General features: G+C 39.8%; 1 protein-coding gene across 2 annotated transcripts in view; it reads left to right on the forward strand.

The window, feature by feature from the left end:
- Positions 1-27889, forward strand: part of gramd4a (GRAM domain containing 4a) — a 144698-nt gene that overhangs the window by 78444 nt on the left and 38365 nt on the right. For both annotated transcript variants that reach the window (XM_041203181.1, XM_041203180.1), the window contains exons 4-8: positions 8970-9090; positions 10154-10212; positions 25019-25151; positions 25968-25993; positions 26914-27005. In XM_041203181.1, the coding sequence (XP_041059115.1) occupies positions 8970-9090; positions 10154-10212; positions 25019-25151; positions 25968-25993; positions 26914-27005 (431 nt within the window). The remainder of the gene's footprint in view (positions 1-8969; positions 9091-10153; positions 10213-25018; positions 25152-25967; positions 25994-26913; positions 27006-27889) is intronic.

Genomic DNA, 27889 nt, shown 5'->3' on the forward strand with positions numbered 1-27889 from the left:
TCATGAAATACATGGTTTAAATGCATATCTTTTTCTCAGAATCTAATTTATAATTAACAAATTAGATAGTTCATAATTTAGTTTTGAATAAAATGTAAGTGACAAGTTACAAAGGAAGATTGTGAAAATTTGGCCTATGAAATAATGAATTATAATTGTGTAAAGTACTGTATAAGTTTTAAAAAAATTCTTTCTAGCAAATAATTTTGGCAGTCATACAATTATTATTGACATCCAGTTTCTGCATGACCTCTAACTAGTTTTTCCCAAATTGAAATGTCATCCTGGAATGGAGATATGTTTTTTTCATTATTTTTCAGAGAACATATAAGCCCTAATACTGTGGGGTTTGTGAACTTAACATTTTGGATGGGTGGTAGTAGAGTACTGGTGATTAGAATAATATTTATGGCACTTTTGATCAGATTTTGAATGCTACATGTTGCACTAAATAGAATGCAAAGCTGGGTAGTTAGTATTGATGTAATCCTATTTGACAGCGTAACTAAGATTTAATGATTATGCAAGCCAGTTCAATATCAATTATACAACTGCAGACTCTGTTTGAAGTACAATACACTGATGGAGTCATAAGAGGATTTCCAATGATTAAATGCAAATTCCCTGTTGGTTTACTGCAACACAGTACAGCCTTAATGTAATAGAATAAAATACTACTCTTAATCATTCAAATGATTATTTTTAGGACCTAGGTTCCATTCTATCTACTATTGTTATGATCCTTGTAAATGATGTACATGCATACAAAGTTTTGAATGTTTAAATGATACCTTGTGTTGCTCAGCCAATGCTTTGTTATATTGTAATGCAAACTAGTTTTTTCAGACTTAAAAAAATACTCTTCCAAAATGATAAAGCTGATAAAATGAAAGAATAAGATTAAATTAAGTCTGCATATTTATTTTTCTAGAAGTGGAAAAGCATTTTTAAAAGGGGAATGGACAAATGGAATCACTCCTCTGGTTCTATTTCTCTTAAATGGAACAGAATATAATTTGGACAAAATCAGATTTATGCAATGCCCAGTAGGATTTGTAGACTTAAAACTGCATATGGTTTTATACATTTCTTTGCTTTTACTCTGAATATTGCCAAAACATTTCTCCCAATATTGATTGCATTCCTCAAATTAAACATAACAGATGTCTATGCAGCTGATTACATTTGTGGGCCTTGTGCTATCTTATCAAAATAGCAGTTTCCTCTGTCCTGTTAAATGCTTGTAACCCCTTTCAATGCATTGTTGCCACCACATAGAAGATCCGTTACCTTGAAGCCTCACTCTTTCACTCTCCTCTTTTTGCTAAACCAATGCCATTGGATCAGTTATGCCAATGAATCCACTCAATTTTCTCTTGTTTCCGACTGCCATTCAGGTCCCACTGAAAAGTTGAATCCAGGTGTCGAGAGACATGAAGTTCTCTTAGTTTACATTATTGTGTGCTGATGCTATGGGAGTACTGAAACCCTGACGCTGAAAACATACTATAACCAAGCTAGTGCTTAAATACTAAATTTCACTGAATCTTACTCGATGAGTTATGTTAGCATGAAGTAAGAAACAAAGTTGATGCAGTGATGTTTTGTCCTGTATATTTTAGTATGCTTTGTAAATGTAATATGTGACATCTAGTGGCAGAACACCAGAATTGGCCCACTCTTTTTTGTTCCATTTCTTTGGTGGATTGTCAGCCAAAATTACCCATTGCAGCACCTGTGTTGGCAAGCTGAGCTCTTAAAGACATACAGTTAAAAGTAAAAACTTGTGACTGTTAGAGTTCAGCATTAGGACAGAAAGTGTTGGGGCTTTTAGATGTTGGTTTAACCCTAGTCCAGAAAGGCAAAATGTTTATTGTCCATTCAATGACTGGCTTTATGTAACTTCTTTTTCACCTGGCAAGAGTTTTACGTAAGATAAAAACAAAAAACTGTGGATGCTGGAAAACAAAACAAAAACAGAATTACCTGGAAAAACTCAGCAGGTCTGGCAGCATCAGCAGAGAAGAAAAGAGTTGACGTTTCGAGTCCTCATGACCCTTCAGCAGAACTGGGTGAATCCAAGGAGAGGGGTGAAATATAAGCTGGTTTAAGGTGGGGAGGGGGTGGTGGTGGTGGGGGGGGAGAGAGAAAGAGAGAGAGAGAGGAGTGGAGGGGGGTGGTGTGGTTGTAGGGACAAGCAAGCAGTGATAGGAGCAGATAATCAAAAGATGTCACAATACAAAGGAACACAGGGGTGTTGAAGTTGGTGATATTATCTAAACGAATGTGCTAATTAAGAATGGATGGCAGGGCACTCAAGGTATAGCTCTAGTGGGGGTGGTGGGGGGCATAAAAGATTTAAAAATAATGGAAATAGTTGGGAAAAGAAAAATCTATATAAATTATTGGAAAAAACAAAAGGAAGGGGGAAGAAACAGAAAGGGGGTGGGGATGGAGGAGGGAGGTCAAGATCTAAAGTTGTTGAATTCAATATTGAGTCCGGAAGGCTGTAAAGTGCCTAGTCGGAAAATGAGATGCTGTTCCTCCAGTTTGCGTTGGGCTTCACTGGAACAATGCAGCAAGCCAAGGACAGACGTGGGCAAGAGAGCAGGGTGGAGTGTTAAAATGGCAAGCGACAGGGATGTTTGGGTCATTCTTGCAGACAGACCGCAGGTGTTCTGCAAAGCGGTCGCCCAGTTTACGTTTGGTCTCTCCATTGTAGAGGAGACCGCATTGGGAGCAACGAATGCAGTAGACTAAGTTGGGGGAAATGCAAGTGAAATGAAGTGAAGCAGCATTTCACTTGCATTTCCCCCAAATTAGTCTACTGCATTCGTTGCTCCCAATGCGGTCTGCAAGAATGACCCATACCTCCCTGTCACTTGCCATTTTAACACTCCACCCTGCTCTCTTGCCCACATGTCTGTCCTTGGCTTGCTGCATTGTTCCAGTGAAGCCCAACGCAAACTGGAGGAACAGCACCTCATCTTCCGACTAGGCACTTTACAGCCTTCCGTACTGAATATTGAATTCAACAACTTTAGGTCTTGAGCTCCCTCCTCCATCCCCACCCCCTTTCTGTTTCTTCCCCCTTCCTTTTGTTTTTTCCAATAATTTATATAGATTTTTCTTTTCCCAACTATTTCCATTATTTTTAAATCTTTTATGGCCCCCCACCCCCACTAGAGCTATACCTTGAGTGCCCTACCATCCATTCTTAATTAGCACATTCGTTTAGATAATATCACCAACTTTAACACCTCTGTGTTCTTTTGTCTGTGACATCTTTTGATGATCTGCTCCTATCACTGCTTGCTTGTCCCTACAACCACACCAACCCCCTCCACTTCTCTCCCCCCACCCAACCCCCCCCACCTTTATCCAGCTTATATTTCACCCCTCTCCTTGGATTCACCCAGTTCTGCTGAAGGGTCATGAGGACTCGAAACGTCAAGAGTTTTGCTTGACCTTAATGTGCTTTTAGCTACTCCTTTTACAAAGTAGTGAAGTATTTCATTTCTCAATGAAATGAGAAATGTCCATGTACCATGTGTGCAGGATACACATGTAAATAAGCTGTTAGTTCAAGTGATGAATTTCCTTTCATCAATAATTCACCAAATATATCTTTGTAGTAACATAATATATGAATAATTGACAGAGTAAGTCACTAAAGAAAGAGCAGGATGACATCTCTTAGGCAAGGGACCTTGCTTCTTTGCTGCAGGCACTTGAAGCCTGCGGCATTCATTTCCTCACCCCAAAAGTGGAAATCTTAGCAGGAACCTGCTAAAGTTATTTGAATTTGCTTGACCTAGTGTTCAGAAAACAATCACCTCTCTCTTCTGAGTACTTTGTAATCCTCAACTCTGAATTGATTTTAGTAACTTCATACATCAACCATAAGAACGTTCATGATCTCAGGATTTCCCAAAGAACTGCAGAATCAACAAGTTCATTTGAAGTATGGTTACTGTTGCACAGTGAGGTTTCTCAAACGGCAATGAAATTATTGAGCAGATAATCTGTCCTTTAGGTTGAGGAATAAATATTTTTCGGAATCCAGAAAAAACTTCCTTGCTCCCCCTCTTCTTCTGTATGTTGCTTTTGGAGGTTTCCACTTGGCTGGGGAAATGACTGCTGCAGGCTTCATGTGCCTACAGCAAAGGAGCAAGGTCACTTGCCTAAGAGATGCCATCTATGTAAGTTATTCCTTCTCTCCCTTTAGTGACTTACTCTGTCAATTATTCTTACTTTATATTGTATGGTGCTGTGGGCCTTGTGAGAGGGCAATAGTTTAATGCCACATCTGAAAGGCAATGCCTCTGACAGTTCTTCACTGTTTTGGTATTACACATTTAGAGTTTGTGAAGTGTGCCTTGGACTTGCAATTTTCTGATTCAGAGGTGAGAGTGCCAGTCTCTGACCTGCTCTTGTAGCCATAGAATTTATGTGGCTAGTCCAGTTCAGTTTCTGATCAATGGTAACCCTCAGGTTGTTGAAAGTGGGGGATTTAGCAATGGTAATGCCATTGAATGTCAAGGGGTGATGGTTAGATTCTCTCTTGTTAGAGATGGTCATTGCCTGTCACTTGTGGCCTCAATGTTACTTGCCACTTGTCAGCCCAAGCCTGGATATTATCCAGGTCTTGCTGTATTTGGATATGGACTGCTTCAGTGTCTAAGCATTCGCGAATGGTGCTGAACGTTGTGCAATCATCAGCGAACATCCCAACTTCTGACCTTACGATGGAAGGAAGGTCATTGATGAAACAGCTGAAGATGTTTGGGCCTAAGACACTATTTTGAGGAACTCCTGCAGTGATGTCCTGGAACTGAGATGATTGACCTCCAACAACCACAACTATCTTCCTTTCTGCTAGATATGACTCCAACCAGCAGAGAACATTCCCCCAGATTCCCATTGACTTCAGTTTTGCTAGAGCTCCTTGATGCCACACTCTCAAATGCTGTCTTGATGTCAAGGGCAGTCAGTCTTGCCTCACTTCGGGAGCTCAGCTCTTTTGACCATGTTTGAACCATGGCTATAATGAGATCAGGAGCTGCATGGCCCTGGTGGAACCCAAACCGAGCAGGTTATTGCTAAGCAAGTGCCGCTTGATAGCACTGTTGATGACCCCTTCCATTACTTTACTGATGTTGGCGATTAGGCTGATGGGGTGGAGAGCAGACTGATGGGGCGGTAATCGGCTGGGTTGGATTTGTCCCGCTTTTTGTGTACTGAACATAGCTGGGCAATTTCCCACATTGCCAGGTAGATACCTGTGTTGTAGCTGTATTGGAACAGCTTGGTTCAGGTGGGACAAGTTCTGGAGCACAAATCTTCAGTACTATTGCTGGAATGTTGTTAAGGGCTCAAAGCTTTTGCAGTAGCCAGTGCCTTCAATTGTTTTGTGATATCACATGGAGTGAATAGAATTGGCTGAAGACTGGCATCTGTGATGTTGGGGAACTCTGGCAGAAGTCGAGATGATTCATCCATTCGGCACTTCTAACTGAAGGTTGTTTTGAATGCTTCAGCCTTACCTTTTGCACTTTTGTGCTGGACTCCTCCATCATTGTGGATGGGGATATTTGTGGAGTTTCCTCCTCCAGTGAGTTGTTTAATTGTCTGCTGCCATTCACAACTGGATGTGGTAGGACTGCAGAGCTTGGATCTGATACGTTGGTTGTGGAATTGCTTAGCTCTATCACTTGCTACTTATGCTGTCTGACATGCAAGTAATCCTGTGTTGTAGCTTCACCAGGTTGACGCCTCATTTTTAGGTATGCCAGGTATTGTAGGTACTGACCAAATAGAGCACTCTTTAAAAGCTGAAACCTTGATTCTGTTTGTTCTCATTTTCTTAATATTTATGTCACTGAAATGGTTTAATAGACCAAAAGAGTAGAAGTATGTTTAAAACATATTTCTCAATTTGATGAAGGAAAAGAATATTTACTTAATTAAATGGCCAAAACATCCAACTCAAATACTGTGTGAAGGAACTAAATTCAAAGGTAATCTAGTGAACATAAATCACCATGAGAACGTTTCTTTTTTTTATCATGTGAAGCCCCACCTCATGTCCTCCCAAAGGAGATTACAACTCAAATACCTTTTCAAAATGTGCTGATATAACGTATTTACTTATTAATGGCAGCATTTTGGCAGTATTTGTTTCAGTTATGTATATTGGTGTCTCATGAATACTACAGTGCTTGCTTATAGGAAATGAAGTTAGATAAAGGTAAGTGCTAAGAGGTTTAACAGTCAGATGGATTTCTGATGAAAAACTGGAAAAAATAAAAAGTGCTAAATGATGCACAAAGGCCCTTTCAGTCAGGCTGTGAATAGACACAAGAAACACAGAGGGCAATTAAAGCAAATCCAAAGTGGATGGGGATAAAGCTAAATGTGGATTGGAGAAACTTGAAACCTGAAGTTTGAAATTGATTTCTGGCATGTCCAGGGAGATTCCTGAAATCTAGATTGGGGTTGGTTGGAACAACGTCGGAAGCCCAAAGTTGAAAGATTGAATTGGAAAGAAAAGGGAGAGGAAGCAACAAGCTGCAGAGGTCAGGATTATGCTTGTGAACAGTATCGAGACTTCATAAAAGCAAAACACTGGGATGCTGCAAATCTGCAGTAAAAACAGAAAATGCTTGAAAAACTCAGGCCTGGCAGCATCTGTGGAGAGAGAAGTAGAGTTAACATTTTGAGCCCGTATAGCTCTTCAGAGTTCTGAAGAGTCATACGGCCTTGAAGCATTAATCTGTTTCTCTCTCCACAGATGCTGCCAAAGCCTACCGAGTTTTTCCAGAATTTTCTGTTTTTATTGAGATGATCATCCAGTTCATGTTTGGGATTCCCAATATAGAGGAGATTGATCTGTGAACTTTCAGTCCAATGCAATACATTGGAAGAAGTGCATGTAAATCTTTATCTTTCATAACAGAAAATGGTGTAGCTAGGAACAAACCGGAAGGTGCTTCATAAGAAGGTGTCCGGGGAGGATCCGAGTGATGAGAAAGTGAACTTGTGTCCATGGAAGGAAGAGTGCATTTGGAAAGCAAAGAGGGGTGAGGTGAAGATGTACTTTATGATGGGTCACATTGTACTAGCAAGTGTACAAAATGATCTGGTAAATGTAATAGCTAATGGAAACAGAAGATGAAGGCAAAGGCTCTACAGTAGAAGGACAAGGGTGAAAGCAGAGGAATGGGAAATGAAGATACAGTTGTATGAAAGAATTGTTTACCTGCATTACTCTTCTGCACCATCTTGTGGTCAATAAGAGCCACAACAGGAGAACCTTGTTTGCAGAAGATTTGCCGGTCCTGATGACAGGGAAGGAGTGTTAAGGAAAGGTTACCTTCAATTGAATAGGTTTTAAACAAAATTATACTATAATTTTATTAAAAAAATAAATTAAAATACTGCTTTTTAAAAAAAGCTTGAGACAATAAATGTTCAAACTTATATATCTGGGTAAATGTTCCATTCTGTAGATTAATATAAAATAATAATGTTCAAGCATACATATTCAGTACATCAGTAAAGATGCCATAGCTTCTACTTTAATAGAACACTGGTAGGCTGGCATCTCTGAAAAAGAGAAAGCAATGTCAGCCAGGGTTCAGTTGATAGTGCTCTCACCTCTGAGTCAGAAGGTTTTGGGTTCCACTCCAGAAATTTGAGTTCAGAAATCTAGGCTGACACTAGTGCAGAATTACCTGTGCTTTCAGGTGAAAAAAACCCATGGCCCCAAGAAGACCAGGGAAGTCATGCCTGGTGTCCTGGACAGTGTTTATCCCTCAATCAACATCACTAAAATAAATCATCCAGTCATTATTGCATTCCTGTTTGTGGGAGCTTGCTGTGTGCAAATTGGCTGTCACGTTTCCCACTGATAAAGCTCAGGATGACAGCTTGAAATGCTGTGGATAGATTTTTTTTTCATGAAATTTCATGAAAAATATTGAACCATTTGGTATGCATAATGTGCTATTGACTTTAAATGTCAAGGGATTTGACATTGTATATGCTATATAACATGGTAAGTGATTGTTGGAAGAAACTGACAGGTTAGTCTGGTACACAATAGCATTTCCCAAGTGCTGCCTATACAGAGGTGGAACCAGGCACAGTTGAACATCTGAAAGATCTTTGACCAATTAAAAGAATTTAGCAAGCCATCTCAAGTTCAGAATGATGCAAACTCAGGATTCGATCTTATAGTCTATCCAGTGTAGCAGTATGAAAGTGCTGCATTGCCAGAGGTGTCATGTTTTGAATTATTCTTTTAGCTGAGATCCCATTTGTCTTTTTGGTTGTTCAGATGGATGTTAAAAGAAACAGTCTTTGTACTAGTTGAAGAGCAGCAAGGTGTTTTTCTAGTGTCTTAGACAACATTAACTGCCTCCCCCACCCTCCCTTAACCAACTTCAGCAAAATGCAAATCACATGGCATTTCATCTTATTGTGCTTTGTGGTGTTTTGCTGTGCACACAGTGGTTGTTCAGTTCATCTGCACAAGCCTTTGCATTTCAAATTAATTTGTATGTGAATCTTTTTGAGGTGGTATGAAAAACACAGCAAGATGTTTTTTGAAAACAATTCTGTATATGTGTCCTTTCTTCTCTTAAGAAGATTTATCTTGTAATCATTGCAAATTCGTGGAAAACAGTCTGTAATCAATGTGTCCAAAACACCAAACTGGCCACAGGCACACCACATAAATAAACTGAACAAGTTTTTTTAAAAAATGAGTAAATCTGAGATTGTAATTTGATTTGACTCACCAAGGCTGACAATAATGAAGTCAAGTTTGTGGCCTCACAGTTAGATAAGTACTGTGCAATAAATTTAATATGGCACTTCCTAATAATGTATTATGATTATTGCATAATCAATCTATTGTGATGGAGTTCTATTAAAATCTGTCCTCTTATTTCTTTCCTAAACAGAGGAGGAGTTAAGGAAGCTTAGGGAAGAGACAAATGCTGAAACTCTAAAGCAAGAACTAGAAAAGGAAAAATTAAAGCGAATAGAGCTGGAACAGAAAATCTCTGATGTGATCAAAACCAGGTACAATAGATAAAGAGCTAATTGAGGTTGCATTTCTGTACATGATGACTAGAAGAGTACATCAGTATACTTGCAAAAGAGTCAATACTTCAGAGGAATAATAATTGTGTAGTGTAAGAAAGGGGTATGATATGAGAGACCCTAGTAGGTATTAATTATATAATTGACTATTAATATATTCTTCAAGAATTAAAAGTAGCATTATTGACCTTATCTGTATATGGGGTATTGCATAAAGCTGATGCATTAAATGCATATTGCACTGGTATTAAAAACACACAATATTCAATCATACAATATAAATGAATTATGAAGTCATAGGAGTGAAACTAATCCTGTAATTTACAAAGTGTAGTGATATACCATTTATTTTGTAGACAGTATTGTTTGGTTATTTAAGAAAAGCTGATTCTTCAAATTGAAGATGGCTACTGTTTACCACTCTCGTGGAAGCAGAGTGTCTGACCATCTAAATCTTGTAACTGGAGCTAGCTGTATGCTAGTTTGTATCTGTTTTTTATTTTCACTGGTAATTTCAGTGCAACTTATGAGAACATGGATTGTATCCCATTGCGACTCCTTATATGTATTTGAAAATGGGAGCTAAATTGATGCATCAATTATGGATTGATTCTGATAATGTTGCTGAAACATTCATTCTTGATGCTAGGAATATATCTAAATGAAATACAAAAATATTTAGCTGTTGAGGAATATCAAACCCTGAAGTAACCATGTGGGAATTTGGAATTCCTTCAGAAAATGCTCAATCACAGATGGAAATTTATTTTGGCATTGTACCAACTCATATAAAATCCCCTTCTGGATTAATGAGGAAGCCTCATTTATACTTTGTGCATCAGTGACCTATTGAACAAGAAATATGTTCTAATGACTGGTCATTCCTTATTAATGAGTTGCTACTGCTAAGTTATGAAAATATGAATTAAGTGAATTTGACTTTTCAATGAAATAGTTATACAGTTTTAGATATTACATACATTTAATTGTCTGATTTCCTGAAATGTATATCAGCATTTTCTTGAGTTCTGTTCTCTTTTAGAGGTGATGATTCTTCAAGTCAGCAGTCTTTGAAAGTTCAAACTTCAGTAAATGGAACAGGTAATATACAATTGTATTTTCCAAGATCAGCACAGTTAAAAGAAATAAATGTTGCCCAATAGAGCAACGTTAAAGGACTTCGCTTGGTATAATCTTAACATTTTACAATTTTAAATGTTGCATAAAGTAAAAGCAATAATTCATAATAGATTTTCCACGGTACTGGTATAGTAGGTAGACACTGGCCTTTTCCTTCAAATTGGCATAAAATTTTCTTTGGCTGCAAACTATGCATATGAAATGAATTTAGGTAGTCTCAACTAAATTCATTGCAAGGATTATACACATTATAAAACTGCCCCCTGTACTGTACCTTGCTCTAATGCTACTGAGTGACTTTATGGTAAGTGGAAAAATGTTACAAGTGCACATTTAGGGACCTCATGATGTCTAGGCTGAAGTGAATTGTTGGGACAGAGTAGAGGGAGCATTATTCTCCCTCTAATCATGCAATATTGAGGGATGCTTGATGTGGATTTCGGGTACATGAAAAGAAAAATGTTTTCTGCAAAATTAATGTCCTTCATTTTTTGAGCACAAAATTTCCAGAAGTTTTTTCTTAGCAGAAGTACAGTAAACCATAGAAATATATGATTTCATAAAACACAATTTTTGGTGAACTAAAAAGTTTTAAAAACCAACTTAAGGCATGACTGATTGTAATTGTGCACATTTTCCCTTAAACTATGTTGAGCTTAAGTATCTGTTCAACTCAATTTAAATAAGTCAGTTTATATTTAACAGTCAAATCTGTTAATATGATAAATAGTTACCCAAGAAATTTCAAATTGCAATCTAAATGTTTATAAGCTATACTTCAATCGAAATTATTTGTATACAACCAAATTGAATTATTCATTCACTAGTTAAACGTGAAATCAAAAATATTGATTGAAAGATGAGACAAATATTTATGTCTGTAAAAATTTAAGTATGTATGTTGTATGGTGCAGTTTGTAATCCAAACTTCAATGTTACGATCTGCATAAAAAACTGCATTTCCCTGAACTTCATATTTGTCATTTTCCCATCACACAGTGACTTCACTCTTGCTTTATCACACACTGTTTTATTTGAATTAATCAACAATAACAAATTGTAACTGAAAAGATAGCAAATGCACAAATCAAAAGCAAGGAAAGTAACTAAAGAAACACTGATGATAAAGCTTTTAAAGATATATAAAAACAATCAACAATGCATGGATTTAGCTATTGATTGGTGGTTTACATTTTCCAGAGGGGTATGAAGGGATTCCTCAGTAAAATTGCAAAATTTATTGCCAATTTTGTTTTGTGAGATATAACTGCACAATAAATTGCAACTCAAGGCAGATAGGTGGCTGCATTTCAGGTAGCTTATATTGAACCAATAAAAGAAAGAAAGTGTACTAATCCAATCGTTCAACGTATTTTTTGAAAACGTTTTCACCTGTCATTTTCCCCCTTTAGCCTGCTGACTAAGGGCTCAAAGTAAGGTTTGTAACTTACCTAGAAAAATGCATACTTCACAAATAGCATAATTGATCTTAACGCTAAAATTGTCTCCCGTGTCTTTTGAGTATTTTTAAATTTGAAGGCCCCAACCAACCCTGCTGAAAAGCTTGGACTTGCAGTTGATATTTTTCCAATAAGTATCACTCTATGCATGCAATTCACTTGGTACCCCCAGTCTGAGCATGTGTCACATTATCCAGCATGCATCAGCATAATTCACTAACTGCCAAGGTGTGTGCATTCATGTTCTAACAAGATTTCTAAGTTTCTTAATTTATCTAAATGATTTGAAAACCTGCTAGAGAATGAATTCTAAATGCCTTATTTGGATACAGCTTATTTAAACAAATGTTAGGTGTTCCATTTTTACTACTGAGAGAGATACAGATGTGATCTGAATTATGCTTTTTATTTTGAGTTCTAATTGTAAAGCAGTCAATGTTTACAGAGAATATTATTTACTTTCGGAAGGCATTTATTCTGTTGTACTTGGTATATATTGGAATCCCTTATTAGCCAGGCTGCTAATAGATGTTTCTTTGCTGCCTTGGTCAGATTCTTGGTAAACTGCTGGAAGTACCTAAGTTTCTGCTTCCCTTGTTGTTTCAAACCAAGATATTTCTTGTAGTAAATGTTATGGTCAATATTAATGAATAATTATTGACTTAGGGTCTCATCAGTGTTGATTATAACTGTTTATTGTCTAATTCTGTGCATTTTAACTAGCAGGAAAACTAGTAACCCAGAGACCCAGGGTAATGCTCTGGGGACCCAGGTTTGGATCACACAACAGCAGATGGTGCAATTTGAATTCAGTAAAAATCTGGAATTTAAAGTCTAATGCTGACCATGAAACCACTGTTGCTTGTTGTAAAAACCCATCTGGCTCACTAATGCCCTTTAGGGAAAGAAATTTGTCGTCCTTACCTGGTCTGGCCTATATGTGACTCCAGACCCACAGCAATGTGGTTGACTCTTAAATGCCCTCTGAAATGGCCTAGAAAGACACTCAGTTCTCACAAACCGCTACAAAGTCATAAAAAAGGATTGAAACCGGACAGACCACCCGGCGTTGACCTAGGCACCGGAAACGACAATGGTAATCTTAGCCCTGTCGATCCTCAAAATCCTCCTTACTAACATCTGGAGACTAGTGCCAAAATTGGGAGAGCTGTCTCACCGACTAGTCAAGCAACAGCCTGATATAGTCATCCTCACTGAATCATACCTTACAGATAATGTCCCAGACACCACCATCACCGTCCCTGGGTATGTCCCGTCCCAACGGAAGGACAGCCCAGCATAGGTGGCAGCACAGTGGTATACAGTCGGGAAGGAGTTGCCCTGGTCCTCAACATCAACTCCAGATCCATGAAGTCTCATGGCATCAGGTCAAACATGGTCAAGGAAACCTCCTGCTGATTATCATGTACCACCCTCCCTCAGCTGATGACACAGTGCTCCTCATGTTGAACACCACTTAGGGGAAGCAAGGGTGCAGAATGTACTCTGGGTGGGGGACTTCAATATCTATCACCAAGAATGGTCAGGTAGCATCCGTACAGACTGAACTGCTGAATGGGCCTGTGGCAGGTGGTGAGGGATCCAACCAGCAGGGAAAACATACTTGATCTCGTCCTCACCAATTTCCCTGTTGCATAATGCATCTCTCCGTGACAGTATTGGCAGGAGTGACCGCCGCATAGTCTTTGTGGAGATGAAGTCCCGTCTTCACACTGAGGATACCCTCCATCATGTGTGGCACTACCACCGTGCTATATGGAGTAGGTTTCAAACAGATATAGCAACTCAAGACTGGGCATCCATGAAGCGCTGTGGGCCATCAGCAGCAGAATTGTATTCGACCACGTTCTGTAACCTCATGGTTCGGCATATCCCACAATCTGGCATTACCTCCAAGCCAGGGGATCAACTCTGATTCAATAAAGAGCGCAGGAGGGCATGCCAGGAGCAGTACCAGGCATACTTAACATTGAAGTGTTGACCTGGTGAACTACAACACAGAGCTACTTGTATGCCAAACAGCATAAGTAGCAGGTATAGAGCTAAGTGATTCCACAACCAACGGATCAGATGTAAGCTCTGCAGCCCTGCCTTGTCCAGCCATGAATGGTGGTGGACAGTTAAACAACTCACTGGAGGAGGAGGAGGCTCCACAAATATCCCCATCCTCAATGATGAGGGAGCCCAACACATCAGTGCATAAGATAAGGCTGAATTATTTGCAACAGTCTTCAGCCAGAAGTGCCGAGTGGATGATCCATCTCAGTCTCCAGAGGCCCCCAGCATCACAGATGCCAGTCTTCTGCCAACTGGATTCACTCCACGTGATATGAAGAAACGGCTGAAGACACTGGATATTGCAAAGGCTATCGGCCCTGGCAATATTCCGGCAATAGAACTGGAGATTTGTGTTCCAGAAGATGCCGCTCCCCTAGCCAAGCTGTTCCAGTACAGCTACAACACTGGCATCTACCTGGCTGTGTGGAAAATTGCCCAGGTATGTCCTGTACACAAAAAGCAGGACAAACCCAATCCAGCCAGTTACTGCCCCCGTCAGTCTACTCTCGATCATCAGTAAAGTAATGGAAGGGGTCATCATCTGTGCTACGAAGTGCCACTTGCTTAGTAATAACCTGCTCACTGATACCCAGTTTGGGTTCTTCCAGGGTCACTCAGCTCCTGACCTCATTCCAGCCTTGGTTCTAACATGGACAAAAGAGCTGAGCTCCCAAGGTGAGGTGATAGTGACTGCTCTTGACATCAAGGCAGCATTTGATTGAGTGTGGCATCAAGGAGCCCCAACAAAACTGGAGTCAGTGGGAATCGGGGAGGGTGGGACTGTCCACTGGTTGGAGTCATACCTAGCATAAAGGAAGGTGGTTGTCGTTGTTGAAGGTTAGTCATCTCAGCTCCAGGACATCACTGCAGGAGTTCCTCAGGGTAGTGTCCTCAGCCCACCCATCTTCAGCCGCTTTATCAATGATCTTCCTTCCATCATAAGGTTAGAAGTGGGGATATTCGCTGATGATTGTACAATGTCCAGCACCATTCGCAACTCTTCAATTACTGAAGCAGTCCATGTCCGAATGCATCAAAACCTGGACAATATGCAGGCTTGGGCTGACAAATGATGAGTAACATTCGCATCACACAAGTGCGAGGCAATGACCATCTCCAACAAGAGAGAATCCAAACATCACCCCTTGATGTTCAATGGCCTTACCTTTACTGAATCCCCCCACTATCAACATCCTGGGGGTCACCATTGATCAGAAACTGAACTGGATTAGCCATATAAATATGTGACTCCATGAACAGGCGAGAGGTTAGGAATTGTATGATGAGCAACTCACCTCCTGACTCCCCAAAGCCTGTCCACCATCTACAAGGCACAAGTCAGGAGTGTGATGGAATAGCCTCCACTTGCCTGGATGAGTGCAGCTCCGACGACACTCAAGAAGCTTGACGCCACCCAGGACAAAGCAGTTCGCTTGATTGGCAACCCATCCACAAACATTCACTCCCTCCACCACATCCAAGATGCACTGCAGGAATTCACCAAGACTCCTTCAACAGCACCTTCCAAATGCATGACCACTACCACAAGGGCAGCAGATAGATGGGAACACCACCACTTGGAAGTTCCCCACCAAATCACTCACCATCCTGACTTGGAAATATATCACCGTTCCATCACTGCCGCTGAGTCAAAATCCTGGAACTCCCTTCCTAACAGCACTGTGGCTGTACCTACATTAAATGGACTACAACGGTTCAAGAAGGTAGCTCACCTCCACCTTCTTGAGGGCAACTAGGGATGGGCAGTAAATGTTGGCCCAGCCAGCGAAGCCCACATACCATGAATGAATTTAAAAAAAAACATTTCCTGCATGCCTCTCAGAGAGGAAGTAAATCTATAAGGATTGTGAAATCATCAAAGAGAATAGCATCACATTTTAAAGTTCACCAAATGAATGAATTTTCATGTCTCTTACTGCTCATGCATAGCTGGTGGAAGTGTTTATATCCAAGGTGTTATTTTACAGGTATGTGGTCATGTTGGAAATCAGAAGCTCAACTGTCACTATTTTCTGATATGCACTGTGGATATGTGAGTGTTTTCACTGCAAGCCTGGGCTCCAGTAATTACCCTCCTTCTCCACCCTGTGCTGAAATTGTGTATCTCTTTCAGGAGCTTCATGCACCTGCCGCTAAAGCCAATTTGTCAAAAGGTTGAAGTTTTGAATTTTTTGTTCATGGCATGTGAGCATCGCTGGCAAGACCAGCATTTATTTCCCATCTCTTAATTGCCGTTGAGAAGGTGGTGGTGAGCTGCGTCCTTGAACCTCTGCAGTCCATGTGCTATTGGTACACCCAAAATACCTAGTTCTGTTGAAGGGTCATGAGGACTCGAAACGTCAACTCTTTTCTTCTCCGCTGATGCTGCCAGACCTGCTGAGTTTTTCCAGGTAATTCTGTTTTTGTTTTGGATTTCCAGCATCCGCAGTTTTATGTTTTTATCTTTGTTTTTACACTCACAATATTGTTTAGAAGTGAGTTTCAGGTTTTTGACCCAGTGACAGTGAAGTAACAGTGATATATTTCCAAGTCAAGATGATGTGCGACTTGGATGGGAGCTTGCAGATGGTGGTGTTTCCATGTGCCTGCTGCCCTTGTTTTCCTAGGTGGTAGAGGTCGCAGGTTGTAAGGTGCTGTCTAAGAAGCCTTGGTGAGTTGCTGCAGTGCATCTGGTAGATGATACACACTGTTCCTACTGTGCGCTGTTGTTGGATGGAGTGAATATTTAAGGTGGTGGTTGAGCCACTTGATCAAGCGGGCTTCTTTATTCTGGATGGTGTTGTGCTGCTGGTGTTGTTGGAGCTGCGTTCATCCAGGCGTTGTGGGGAGTTCTATCACATATTGTTCCATCACACTTTTGACTTTGTGATTTGTAGATGGTGGACAGGCTTTGTGGAGTGAGGAGGTGAATGCTGCAGAATTCCCAGCTTCTGACCTACTCTTGTTGCCACAGTATTTATGTGGCTGGCCCAGTTAAGTTTCTGGTTAATGGTCACCCCAGGATGAATTGATAGTGGGGGATTCAGCAATGATAATGGCATTGAAATGTCAAAGGGAGATGGTTAGGTTTTCTGTACTTGGAGATGGTCTTACCTGGCACTTGTGTGGAATGAATGTTACATGCCACTTATCAAACCAAACCTGAATGTTGTCCAGGCCTTACTACATATAAACAGGCGCTGCTTTGTTATCTGAGGAATTTTACAAATGGAACTAAACACTGCATCCAGCGAACATCCCCACTTCTGACCTTTTGATGCAGGTGGGGAGGTCATTGATGAAGCAGCTGAAGATGGTTGTGCTTAGGACATGACCCTGAGGAAGTCTTGCAGCGATGACTGGGACTGAGATGATTGGCATCCAACAACCACAATCCTCTTTCTTTGTGCCAGGTGTGACTCCCATTCTTGTAGAGCTTTATTTCCCCTCTAACATTTCCCCTCCCACTAACATTAATTTTGCTAGGATTCCTTGAAGCCACGTTCAGTCATTGACTGCCCTTGACATCAAGGCAGTATCTCACTTCTGAAATTCAGCACTTTTGTTCATGCTTGTGTCATGGCTGTGATGAGTCTTGAGCCGACTGGTCCTTGTTAACCTGAAACTGGACATTGGTGAGCAGGTTATTGGTGAGTAAGTGCTTTATAGCTTCCATCACTTTGTTGATGGAAGCTTATTTGAGATGGAATGGTAATTTGTTGGATTGGATTTGTCCTGCTTTTTGTGCACAGGACTTAACTGGCCAAATTTACATTGTTGGGGGAGATGTCAGTGTTGTAACAGTACTGGAACAACGTGGCCAGGGGCATGTCTAATTTTGGAGCACAAGTCTTCACTGTAGAATCACAGAAGCCTGTATTGTAGCTCACCTCATATTGTGTTCTCACCACCTGCCACAAGCCCACTTTAGCAGATATGTCCTTGAGGACTTGGAGAGCTCAGTCAGTGCAGAAGAGGCCCTTCGGCCCATCGAGACTGCAGCAACACGTGAGAAACACCTGACCTACCTACCTAATCCCATTTACCAGCACTTGGCCCATAGCCTTGAATGTTATGACGTGCCAAGTGCTCATCCAGGTGCTTTTTAAAGGATGTGAGGCAACCCGCCTCCACCACCCTCCCAGGCAGTGCATTCCAGACCATCACCATCCTCTGGGTAAAAAAGTTTTTCCTCACATCCCCCCTAAACCTCCTGCCCCTCACCTTGAACAAATGGAATGTTTTAAAACAAAAACAAAAATAGAAATACCTGGAAAAACTCAGCAGGTCTGGCAGCTTTGGTGGAGAAGAGCACAGTTGACGTTTCGAGTCCTCATGGAATGGAATGTTTTGCTGTTTTCAGCGTGCTCAGCTGTTTTTGATAAAATGTGGTATGAATCGAAATGGTACCTATTTTGCTGAGGACCTCAGGAGGAGGCAGAAATGGATCATCCACTCAGCACTTCTGGTTGAAGATGGTTGCAACACTTCAGCCTTGTCTTTTGCACTGAAATGCTGGGATGTTTGTGAAGCCTCCTCCTCTTGTCAGTTGTTTAATTGCCCATCACCATTTATGACTAGATATTGCAGGTCTGCAGAGCTTTTATGTCATTTGTTGGTTGTAAGATTGCTTAGCTCTGTCCAGAACATGCCGTTGCATGCTTGTAGTCCTGTATTGTAGCTTCACCTCATATTGTGTTCTCACTGCCTGCCACAAGCCCACTTTAGCAGATATGCCCTTGAGGACTTGGAGAGCTCAGTCAGTGGGGGTGCTCCTGATTTACTCTTGGTGATAGATATTGAAGTCCCCCACCCAGAGTACATTCTGTGCCCTAGAAACCGCACTGTACAAAAAGACTTTAAAGATATCTTGCTACTGTTTTAGCCTCATGTTCAATATGGCAAGAGGTTGGCTCTATTCCAAAGCCTTAATGTTGATATTGTTGCAAATTAACTGATTTTGTTGTGCAGATGGAAATCTTAAGTTAGATTTACCAGCTGCTAATAGTCAATATGAATCTCTGGAAAATCCAGTTTCAACATCCTACTGTGTGGAATGAAAGGTTGATAAAGAACTCAGTTTTAGTGGAGGGCACAAAAGGGGCTGCAACTTTGGTTTTCCACTCTGATGCTAGACCCTAGATTTCCCAATGAATTCATTCATTTTAACCTGGCTAATGCTGGCATTGAAAATAATGCTGATGGGAAAATCCAGGCTTCAGTTCTGTCAATTACACCTTCTCTTGCTGGATCCAAGCTTTTTTATCTTCTGGGTTTTTTTATTTGTTCACGGGGTGTGGGGTGTCGCTGGCCAGGCCAACATTTATTGCCCATCCCAAATTGCTCCTGAGAAGGTGGTGGTAAATTGGCTTCTTGAACTGCTGGGTTTAGTTAAAAATTATGCAATGGGGTTTGAAACTCAGATAGCATTTGATGCTTAAAAAGGAAGAAAATCTCCAAAATAGCGGGATAGAATGACAGTATGTTGGGGGAAAATATAAAGTAGAAATGAAAAATTAGATGTTTTTTTATTGGTGCATAGCTGAAACCTTGCAGCATGTGTTCATAAACATGAGAACACACAAGCTTGATCAGGCAGCATCTGTGGAGGGAGGAAGTTAAAGTTAACGTTTAGGTTAACTTGTGTTGTCATACAACCTGCTGTTTCCAGCATTTGCAATGCTTCACTTTTAGTCTTCAAAGACTTATCAGTTGAAGGTATATTTGCTTATCCCATGCTCCCAACAGGCAGCCATACTCAAAGGTTTAAAGCCTCAGTGGGAGTGCGGGATCGGTGAATTCACTATGATCTCTAATCAGACGTGACTCTAAACAGTTCTAAAACAAAACTTGTGAAACCAATTGACATCTTAAAGTGGTTCAATAATGCATCTGCCTACTTGTCTTGTGCCAAAATCAAAACCAATGCACAATATTTAATTAAAGGTTAAGAAAATAGGAAACAGAATTTTCACGTTGATGCTCAAGCAACTTCTCACGAAGTTTGAGCTGCTGCTTCGAGGTGGTTGTACTCGAGCAGAACAAGCTGGTTGATGCGTAAGAATTTCCTGTTGCTTTCACAAATAACTTGCCGCAGCAAAAATCTGAATGCATTTTTTTATGGTACCTTGGTAATAGAATATATTGCTAGGAATTATGCTTCAAAGAAAGATGAACTATTCAGTAAGCTAGCCTTGAAATACTATTTTGAATTACCATTGCATTAATTTCTTCACATCTCATTTTAAAGTTTGCTGATTGAGTTTTGCTTAGGACAGAAGTTTTTAAAACTTTTCATTGAAGAACTATATATTTGATTGCTTCCTGTGAATATTTGCAAATTAGTGCAAAATTATTAAGTTATTATATAATTCATTGTGGTTCTTGTGTATTGACTCAAATAAATTTTGTAGCTTATGATATTGTAAAAGAAAATGAGAAAACCATATAAGTAAATTCATTTTCAGTGTTTTGCCATGTGATTTTCCTTACTGCCTTTTGAAGGGCCATTTTCTTCAGGAAATTGGTATTTGGGAAACTTTTTGCATTTTGGAAAGAGGAGTGACATGTTATTTTCACCATGGTGTTGCCACACACAGGTGACACAATTCTGGATATATGTGTCTGTGTTGTTTCTTTGTAAACAATGGGTTTTCCAAATGCTTTATTAATAAGGAGAATGGGTAAGTTGATTGACAGTGCTCCTGAAACCAATTCCCAGCTGAAGACAGCAAACATCAAGATTGAAATGTGGCTACTCCAAAGAATTGTGCTAAACCCAATAAGAAGTGAGATCCCATAGATTGGGGCAGTAAAGGTCACACCCATTACAGATTTTTTCCTGCTCTCCAGATCACTGGCTGCTTCAGTCTTGGACTGTTGTTCATAAACTACCTCAGACTATCTTGTCAACTGAGTGCCTCATATTATTGAGTTGTAGACAGCCTTAAGTCACCGCCACCAAAATACCCTCAGCATCTCCTTACTTGTTTTCAACTTGACCATGGACCCTAATTACTTACAAATCTGAATGCTAACGGGGCAGTTTTTTTTCTCTCTGATCCCACACTAAATTGGGCAAGATTGCTGTGGAAACATGGAGTGCTGAAGCCAATTGCTGTCTCAACACCTAGACCAGGATTTCCCTCTCTCTGCCCCCACAGGGATGCCTGTTTTTCTGCTATTCACGAAATGCAAATTCTGATGGAGGGTGCTGTTCCCATCAATGTTCCCCCTGCATTGTATGCAGCCTGTTCATTTTAATGCACAGTACCTATTAATTTTTTTGTGCTAGTATTTGAAAGTGAGGCAAGTTGTGTGTGACTTGCTCCAAACCTTCCAAGTTGCTGCATGGTCTCATGCAGCTTAGAGGGGGCATTGATCCCATTTCCTTTTTCTTATTCCTGCCCATGTCATTTCCACTTTCATGGGGAATGTGGTAGTGTGCCTGGCAAAGCAACAATATTGTTCTGAGATGCCCCTGTGGCAAGAGGGAGCTGTGTAGTGGCCTTCACACCTTCCATTCTGGCCTCACTGCCCATTGAAGGCTTTAGTCTCTGATGAGACCTTCAGTGAATCTTGGTTTGTGATCTTAAAGGCTTGTCTGCCCCTTCCAGGTCTGCTGTTGGAGTAGCAAATGTGCCTGTTCAGGTAGATGTCACAGGAATCTCATTATTATTGTTCATCTTGCCCTATTGACATACCCTTCTATTCCTTTCTGTCTCGTGTACTTATCTAGTTTCTCCTTAAGCGCATCTATGCTATTTACTGCAGCTGCTCCTTGTGGGAGCAAGTTCCAAGTTTGCACCACTCTTTGGATAAAGCTTACCCTGAATTTCCTATTAGATTTATTAATGACTATCTTATTTTTTCTGGCCCCTATAGTCAGAATCCAAAACAAGTGGAAACATCTCTGTTTACCCTATCAAACCCCTTCACAATTTTAAAGACTCCTGTAAGGTTGCCTCTCAGCCTTCTCCTTCTAGATTCTGATGATAAAAGATTGAAGTCAACAAATCTCCTAATTGTGGCTTGGCAGAAGAACAAATGTATGTGAAGGGCTTACATGTGTCTCCAATCCCACTCTGTAGTTGACTTGTGTTACCCTTTGATCTGACCTAACTGCTTCAATGTTGAGGGACACTAAGCAATGAAACAAGCATCCATAAGGAGCAAATTGATTTATTTAAAAAAGAAAGCTTGCTGCTTTCTGCTGGCTTTCAGATTTCCACCTTCTCTTGCGCAACACTGCTGTGGCAAGGGCCAGGAAACCTACATCACATTACCACTAACATATGAGCTATACCTGGCATTTTTTCAGCCAGAGACTGCGTACAGAATGACTGGATTTCATGCTCTTGAATCTGGGTAACTGTCGACTCGGATCAGCATTTGAATAGTTCAGCTTTGTTTTAGTTTTTGAGTAAAGCTCAATTTGTGCTGCAACAGTCACACTTGGAAGTCCTTGGTTTAAATGGAATCAATGTTTTAAAGAGCTGGAACTTTGTATCTGCTTGCAGTAATGAGATGATGAATAGACAATGATAACTCTCATTTATATAGCACCTTTAACATAATAACATATCTCGACAGACTTCACAGGAGCATTGTCAGACAAAAGTTAACTCTGAACCAGTAAGGGAGACATTAGGACAGTTGACCAAAAACTTGGTCAAAGTGGCAGATTTTAAGGAGTGAATTTAGAGAGAAGTGGAGAATACATCCAGCAGTCTGATTACCAGAATTGGACATTTGGTGCTGAGTTAGCTCACTAGGAAAAGGGTATAAATGACTAAGGGTTTGAAAGGCTCATTGCAGGGTAGTTACTGAGCTGTAATGACATCTACCTACATATTATATCACTTGAGTTACTTCCATTGGATGTGGAGATAAAATCTCTGGAAGGGGCAGGTAGAGGCTGTTATGGAGTTTCAGTGTAAGAATAAGGGATAGGCCAAAAGGTTACCCAAATATGTGTAATCTGCTTTGGAGCAAATAGATAGAACCTTGGCTTAATGCTTCATTGAAGTGTTGAAAAGCGCTTCCTTGCAGCCCTAGATTATGAGTTCAAATGAACTTGAACTGAGCTTTACATCCCATATTCTACTCATTGCACACCTTTGATCCTAGCAAAGCACCTGCAGCATTCAAAGTTCTTATTACCTCTAAACGCAATTATTACCTGGTCTCCCAATCATCTGTTGATCATGAAATTGACTTCTCAAATACAGCCACCTGCACCAAGCCCCTTGCTCTTTATCTCACAGTATCTAACATTTAAACTCATTTTCGTCAAATCCCTATCTTTGCCACTTGTTCCAACCTCCAATTTCCTCCCACACCTATGTCTAACCTCTTGTATTGTTTTCCACCCTCTGACACCCCCTTCCTCCTCAACCACCACCATTTGTGGTGGAAGTTGTAGGAACCTTGCCCTGTCTGTCTGACCTGTCTGGAGTTCACTTTGTAAAACCAGTCAATTTTTCTCATCTTTCAAAATCTTTTTCAAAGTTTAATGTTTTGGCTTTCAACCCTTTCTCCTAATCTGTTTCTTCCACTTATGTAGCAATTTTTCATACAAAACGTGGTGCAAATGCTAGTAAATGTTGAAGGTGGATTTTCAAAGATGTTTGTTTGCTTGTGTGCTTAATACGATTGTTTTATGAGAAAGACATTAGGTAGATCCAGTTTATCTAAATTGATGGCCTATTTTTACATGGTTTACAAAACCTTTTAGAAAGGAAATGCTGTTTACTGGAGAGGGAAGGATAACTCACAAGACAGTGATAGTGGATGGGTTTGTGATTTCCTACCTGCTGTTTTCAAATATTCCACTTGTAATGTCAAAAAGGACTAACTGGCACAATATGATGGCGAGTCTCTTCTTCACCGTCGCCGCCCCAAACACTCCCAGGTGGAGTTTTGTAACTTTGCACAGTTCAAGACTGGATTGTGAAGATATTCATTGGAAGATGGAGATTCCATCTGTTTTAGTCATTAATCTTGGAGTTAACTGAAGCCCAGGTATAAAAGTAGACATAGAGATGGATTTGTGAAGGTCGTGAGAGGGAGCATTGTCTTCAATCCTTGGCTCTGCCAACATTCGTTTAAGGTTTCTGGACTTGGATGAGGTGTATTCTTGCGAGTAATTGCTCAGTAGCTTGATTTGGAGGCCTTAAAATGGTGACGGTTTCTGTGTATATTTATATTTGAATGATATGGGTTTGGGGGCCGCTGGGTTTGAGAATTGGATTGAAAGCTGTTCGAGTGGATGACTATTCAAGTTGAAACCAATCCTAAAATGGTGTCACAACAGGTTTGTCCTGAGAAAACCTCTCCAAGCTACAAATTGTATTGAATGTTAGAGAATGAATGAAGGTTTTATGGCTTTTACTCTCTAAGCATTAACACAATGTGTCACCAAGCAATTGAGTGCAGGCCCCCACTTGCACCTCTTCCCAGGCCAAGAGATCTGGTTGCACTGTTGGTTGAGACTTTGGGAACTCTATTGCAGAAAGCAAAAGGGGTTGACTTTTGTGGTGAATTGATCACTTGTACTAGGGCTTAAAGGGTTAAATTATGACTACGGATTGTGCGAATTTGGTTTGTATTACGATGAGATTAGAAGATTGAGGGATGATTTAACCAAGATCTTTAAAATGCTTAAGGAATTTGATTATATAGATATGAACTCTCCTGCTTGGAGAAATCCAGAACAGGAGGGCATAATCTTAAAATTAGAGCTAGGCTATTAGAAGTGAAGTCAGGAAGTACATTTTCTTTAAAAGGGTAGTGGAAATCTGGAACTCCTTTCCCCAAAAGTCTGGATTTAATAGAAATTTTCAAGACTGAGATGGATGTAGTTTTGTTGGAGTATCCAGGGATATAGAGCTAAGGCTTGGCTGAACAGTCTAGATGGGCTAAAGGATCTACTCCTGGAAAGAAATTGATTATTTGTATTTTGAACTGGATTGCTGTTCAAAAGTGGTGGTGTAGACCTGATGGGTCACTGGCCTCCCTGTGCTGTACTAGTCTATGATTCTGTGAATTGCCACTTTGTTATAATCAGTTTCCTTGTTAAATAACCAGCATAGAATTTCATTAAGTGATTGCAATTTTTAATTTAAATGGCCCAAATTAGTTAGTTTGGACTAAATTAGAACTTTCATCGCTAACAAATTAGACATACCAGTTTTATACTTGTTAACTTGAATTTTGAAATTTTCTAGAAAAACGTGGCAGGACATTCTACTCCAAGATTCAAAAATGGTTCTTTGAGAAGTTTTCCGAGTACATTGAGGATTTCCAGTTCCAACAAGAAGAGAACCCTATAGAAACAGAAGAACCACTTAGTGCTAAACGGTAGGAGAAACAACTTTGATAGATCATTATATATTCAAAGAAAAATAGCAATTATAAATCCAGTGATACAGTATGGCCCTCTTCAGTTACTACAGTCACTATAGATTCCTTGGTCACTGTTTTTATTTTACGCTGAATTTTTTGGCAGAACCAATTTTTCATGGTCCAAATAACTATTACAGATGTTCTATGAGGTAGTAGAAATGCTCTTCATTCCGTTAGTTTTGTTATAGGCCAACAGTTTTCAAACTTTTCTGTTTGGAGAATTCCATGCAGATTATTGACAGATTCTTGCACGTTCCCATATATAACTTCCCATAGTAAGAGGAGCTGTAATTAGCCACAGGTGGTTTCTGCATGCATGAGATTCTCATAGAATAGATTGGTTTTGTTAAACAGCTGGAGCACAAATGAAACATTGAGAAACCATTTTAATAATGTTTGTTATTGTCTGAAGTTACTGTGGAAGGGAATTAAACTGTAGAGATAAGTTCAGGCAGTACAGATGATTGCTGACTTTGAAAGAGCAAGTGATGATAGTAATAAATTCTTTTAAACACATACCTTCCCTCTGTGTTTAATATTTAATTTTTAATATTAACCAAGTTCAATACTCATAAATAGTGCAACTACCGATACAAAGTTTGAAGTGTTTTGAGCAGTTGCTTCACAGGAGGTGAAACTATGAGTGACATCAAAGCCTTAATGCCTGGGTTAGTGTTTGAAGATCTGTTTACAGTTAGTGTTGTATCTTTAAAGTACGTTAAAGTCAAATAATGACTTTAATTGGCATTTCATCAATTTGTATTTCTTTAGGTTAACTGAAAATATGAGAAGATTAAGTAAGTAAACTTAATATGCACATGTTTATGACATGGACATGAGTAAAGAAGTTTGTTTTTGCCATGTGTGAAAAGAGGATGGGATTATTGGAATCATGATTAGAAACTTATATTTTTCACCTTGGGCTGTTTTTCTTGAACAGCATTGCAATCCTCCATATTTAAAAGTGCCTTTTTATTAAAAGCTAGAATTTTTCTGACATCAAAATTCACACTAAATAAAAATGCTGTAGGGAGTAAGAACTGATTAATTGTGGAATGAACTATGGGGAGCTGCGTATATCAAGTAAGGCTTTGTTTAAACTATGGGTTCTCAGTTATCCTTCTCCCTTCTTCCAAAAATTAAAATATGAATGTCTATATTTTTGAACATAATCGAAATGTAAAATATTCCGTCATCTTAGTCTATATTAAGAACAGCCTGACAACATTTTCTGCACAAGTCTGAACTAAGGGTGGGGCAAGAAGAGAGTGTTATTCCAGTTTGACGGCATTTTAGATCCAGATGTTATGATATGATGAGGTGTCATTAAAGTCCTATATATATTTCACTTTTTGAACAGAACAGCCATAAAATGTAATTCTAGAAGTGTTCTATTATGATGAAGGCTTGTCCTCAAACTGGCAAAAGCTAGAACACATATTATTGTGGGTTCATGACCAGATTACTATGGTGCAATTCCAAACCAGCCATAAAATACATTACAAGACTTTAAATCTTTCTTTGATGCATGTTGTGACTATGTGCGGTTAATTTAGTTAATATTTCTGGGTTTAACCAGAATGATTCAAGATTCTGATCAATAAAAGTCAATTTTACAATTAAAGAAATTCATGTCCATAATGGGGAGGGGGAATTGTATTGATCTGAATAGTTTTTACAAAAGGCCACAGGATCACTTCTTTTCATTTATTTTCAGAACGTGGTGCCAAACCAGTTACCAGTTTCTTAAAGAACCTGTCAGCCTTATCAAATTGGCACTCTGTATACACTTCAGTAATTGCCTTTATTGTAAGTAGTCATTGGTGGCACGTTTAGTATGATATTGTACATTTACACTGAGATATACTTGGGCAGAATTGCCAATGGGATTCCCAATGTCCACCATAACTTCTGTGAAACCCTGGAGAAGGCTGTTTATGCTGTTTCTTTGAGATTTCCACAGAAACTACAGGAGGTTGGAGAATTATACAAATTTTGTGTGACTGTTGGTGTCTATAGCAATTATCTAGTGCTACTTGGAAGTTTGATTTTTGTATATTGAAGCTACTTTATTTTCACTGAATATCCTACTTACTGACTTTTATTTATTCTTCATGGGATGTAGGCATCGCTGGCGAGGCCAGCATTTATGCCCACTCCTAATTGCCCTTGAGAAGGTTCTGGTGAGCCACTGCCTTGAACCACTGCTGTCCATGTAGTGTAGGTACATCCATAGTGCTGTTAGGAAAGGAGTTGCAGGAATTTGATCCAGTGACGTTGAAGGAAGGGCGATATAGATCCAAGCCAGAATGGTGAGTGGCTTGGAGAGGAAAGGTTAGGAACGTAGGAGCAAAAGTAGACCACTCAACTGCGAGCCTATTCTGCCACTTGGTGAAATCATGGCGGATCTGTATCCTAACTTCATCTACCCACCTTGGCTTCATATCTCAAAATACCCAAGGATAGCAAAAATCTGTCGATCTGAGATTTAAAATTATTAATTGAGCTAGCATCTACTGGAGAGTTCCACACTTCTACGACTTTGTCTGAAGAAGTGTTTCCTAACTTCTCTCTTGAATGGCTTGGCTCTTAGATAATGTCCTTTTGTTTCAGACTCACCCATCTGCATAAAATGTGTCTCATTTTAGCCTATCAATTCCATTCAAAATCCAAAAAACCTCAACCAATCAACC

This window comes from Carcharodon carcharias, chromosome 13 (assembly GCF_017639515.1).
Source record: "Carcharodon carcharias isolate sCarCar2 chromosome 13, sCarCar2.pri, whole genome shotgun sequence".
Taxonomy (NCBI): domain Eukaryota; kingdom Metazoa; phylum Chordata; class Chondrichthyes; order Lamniformes; family Lamnidae; genus Carcharodon; species Carcharodon carcharias.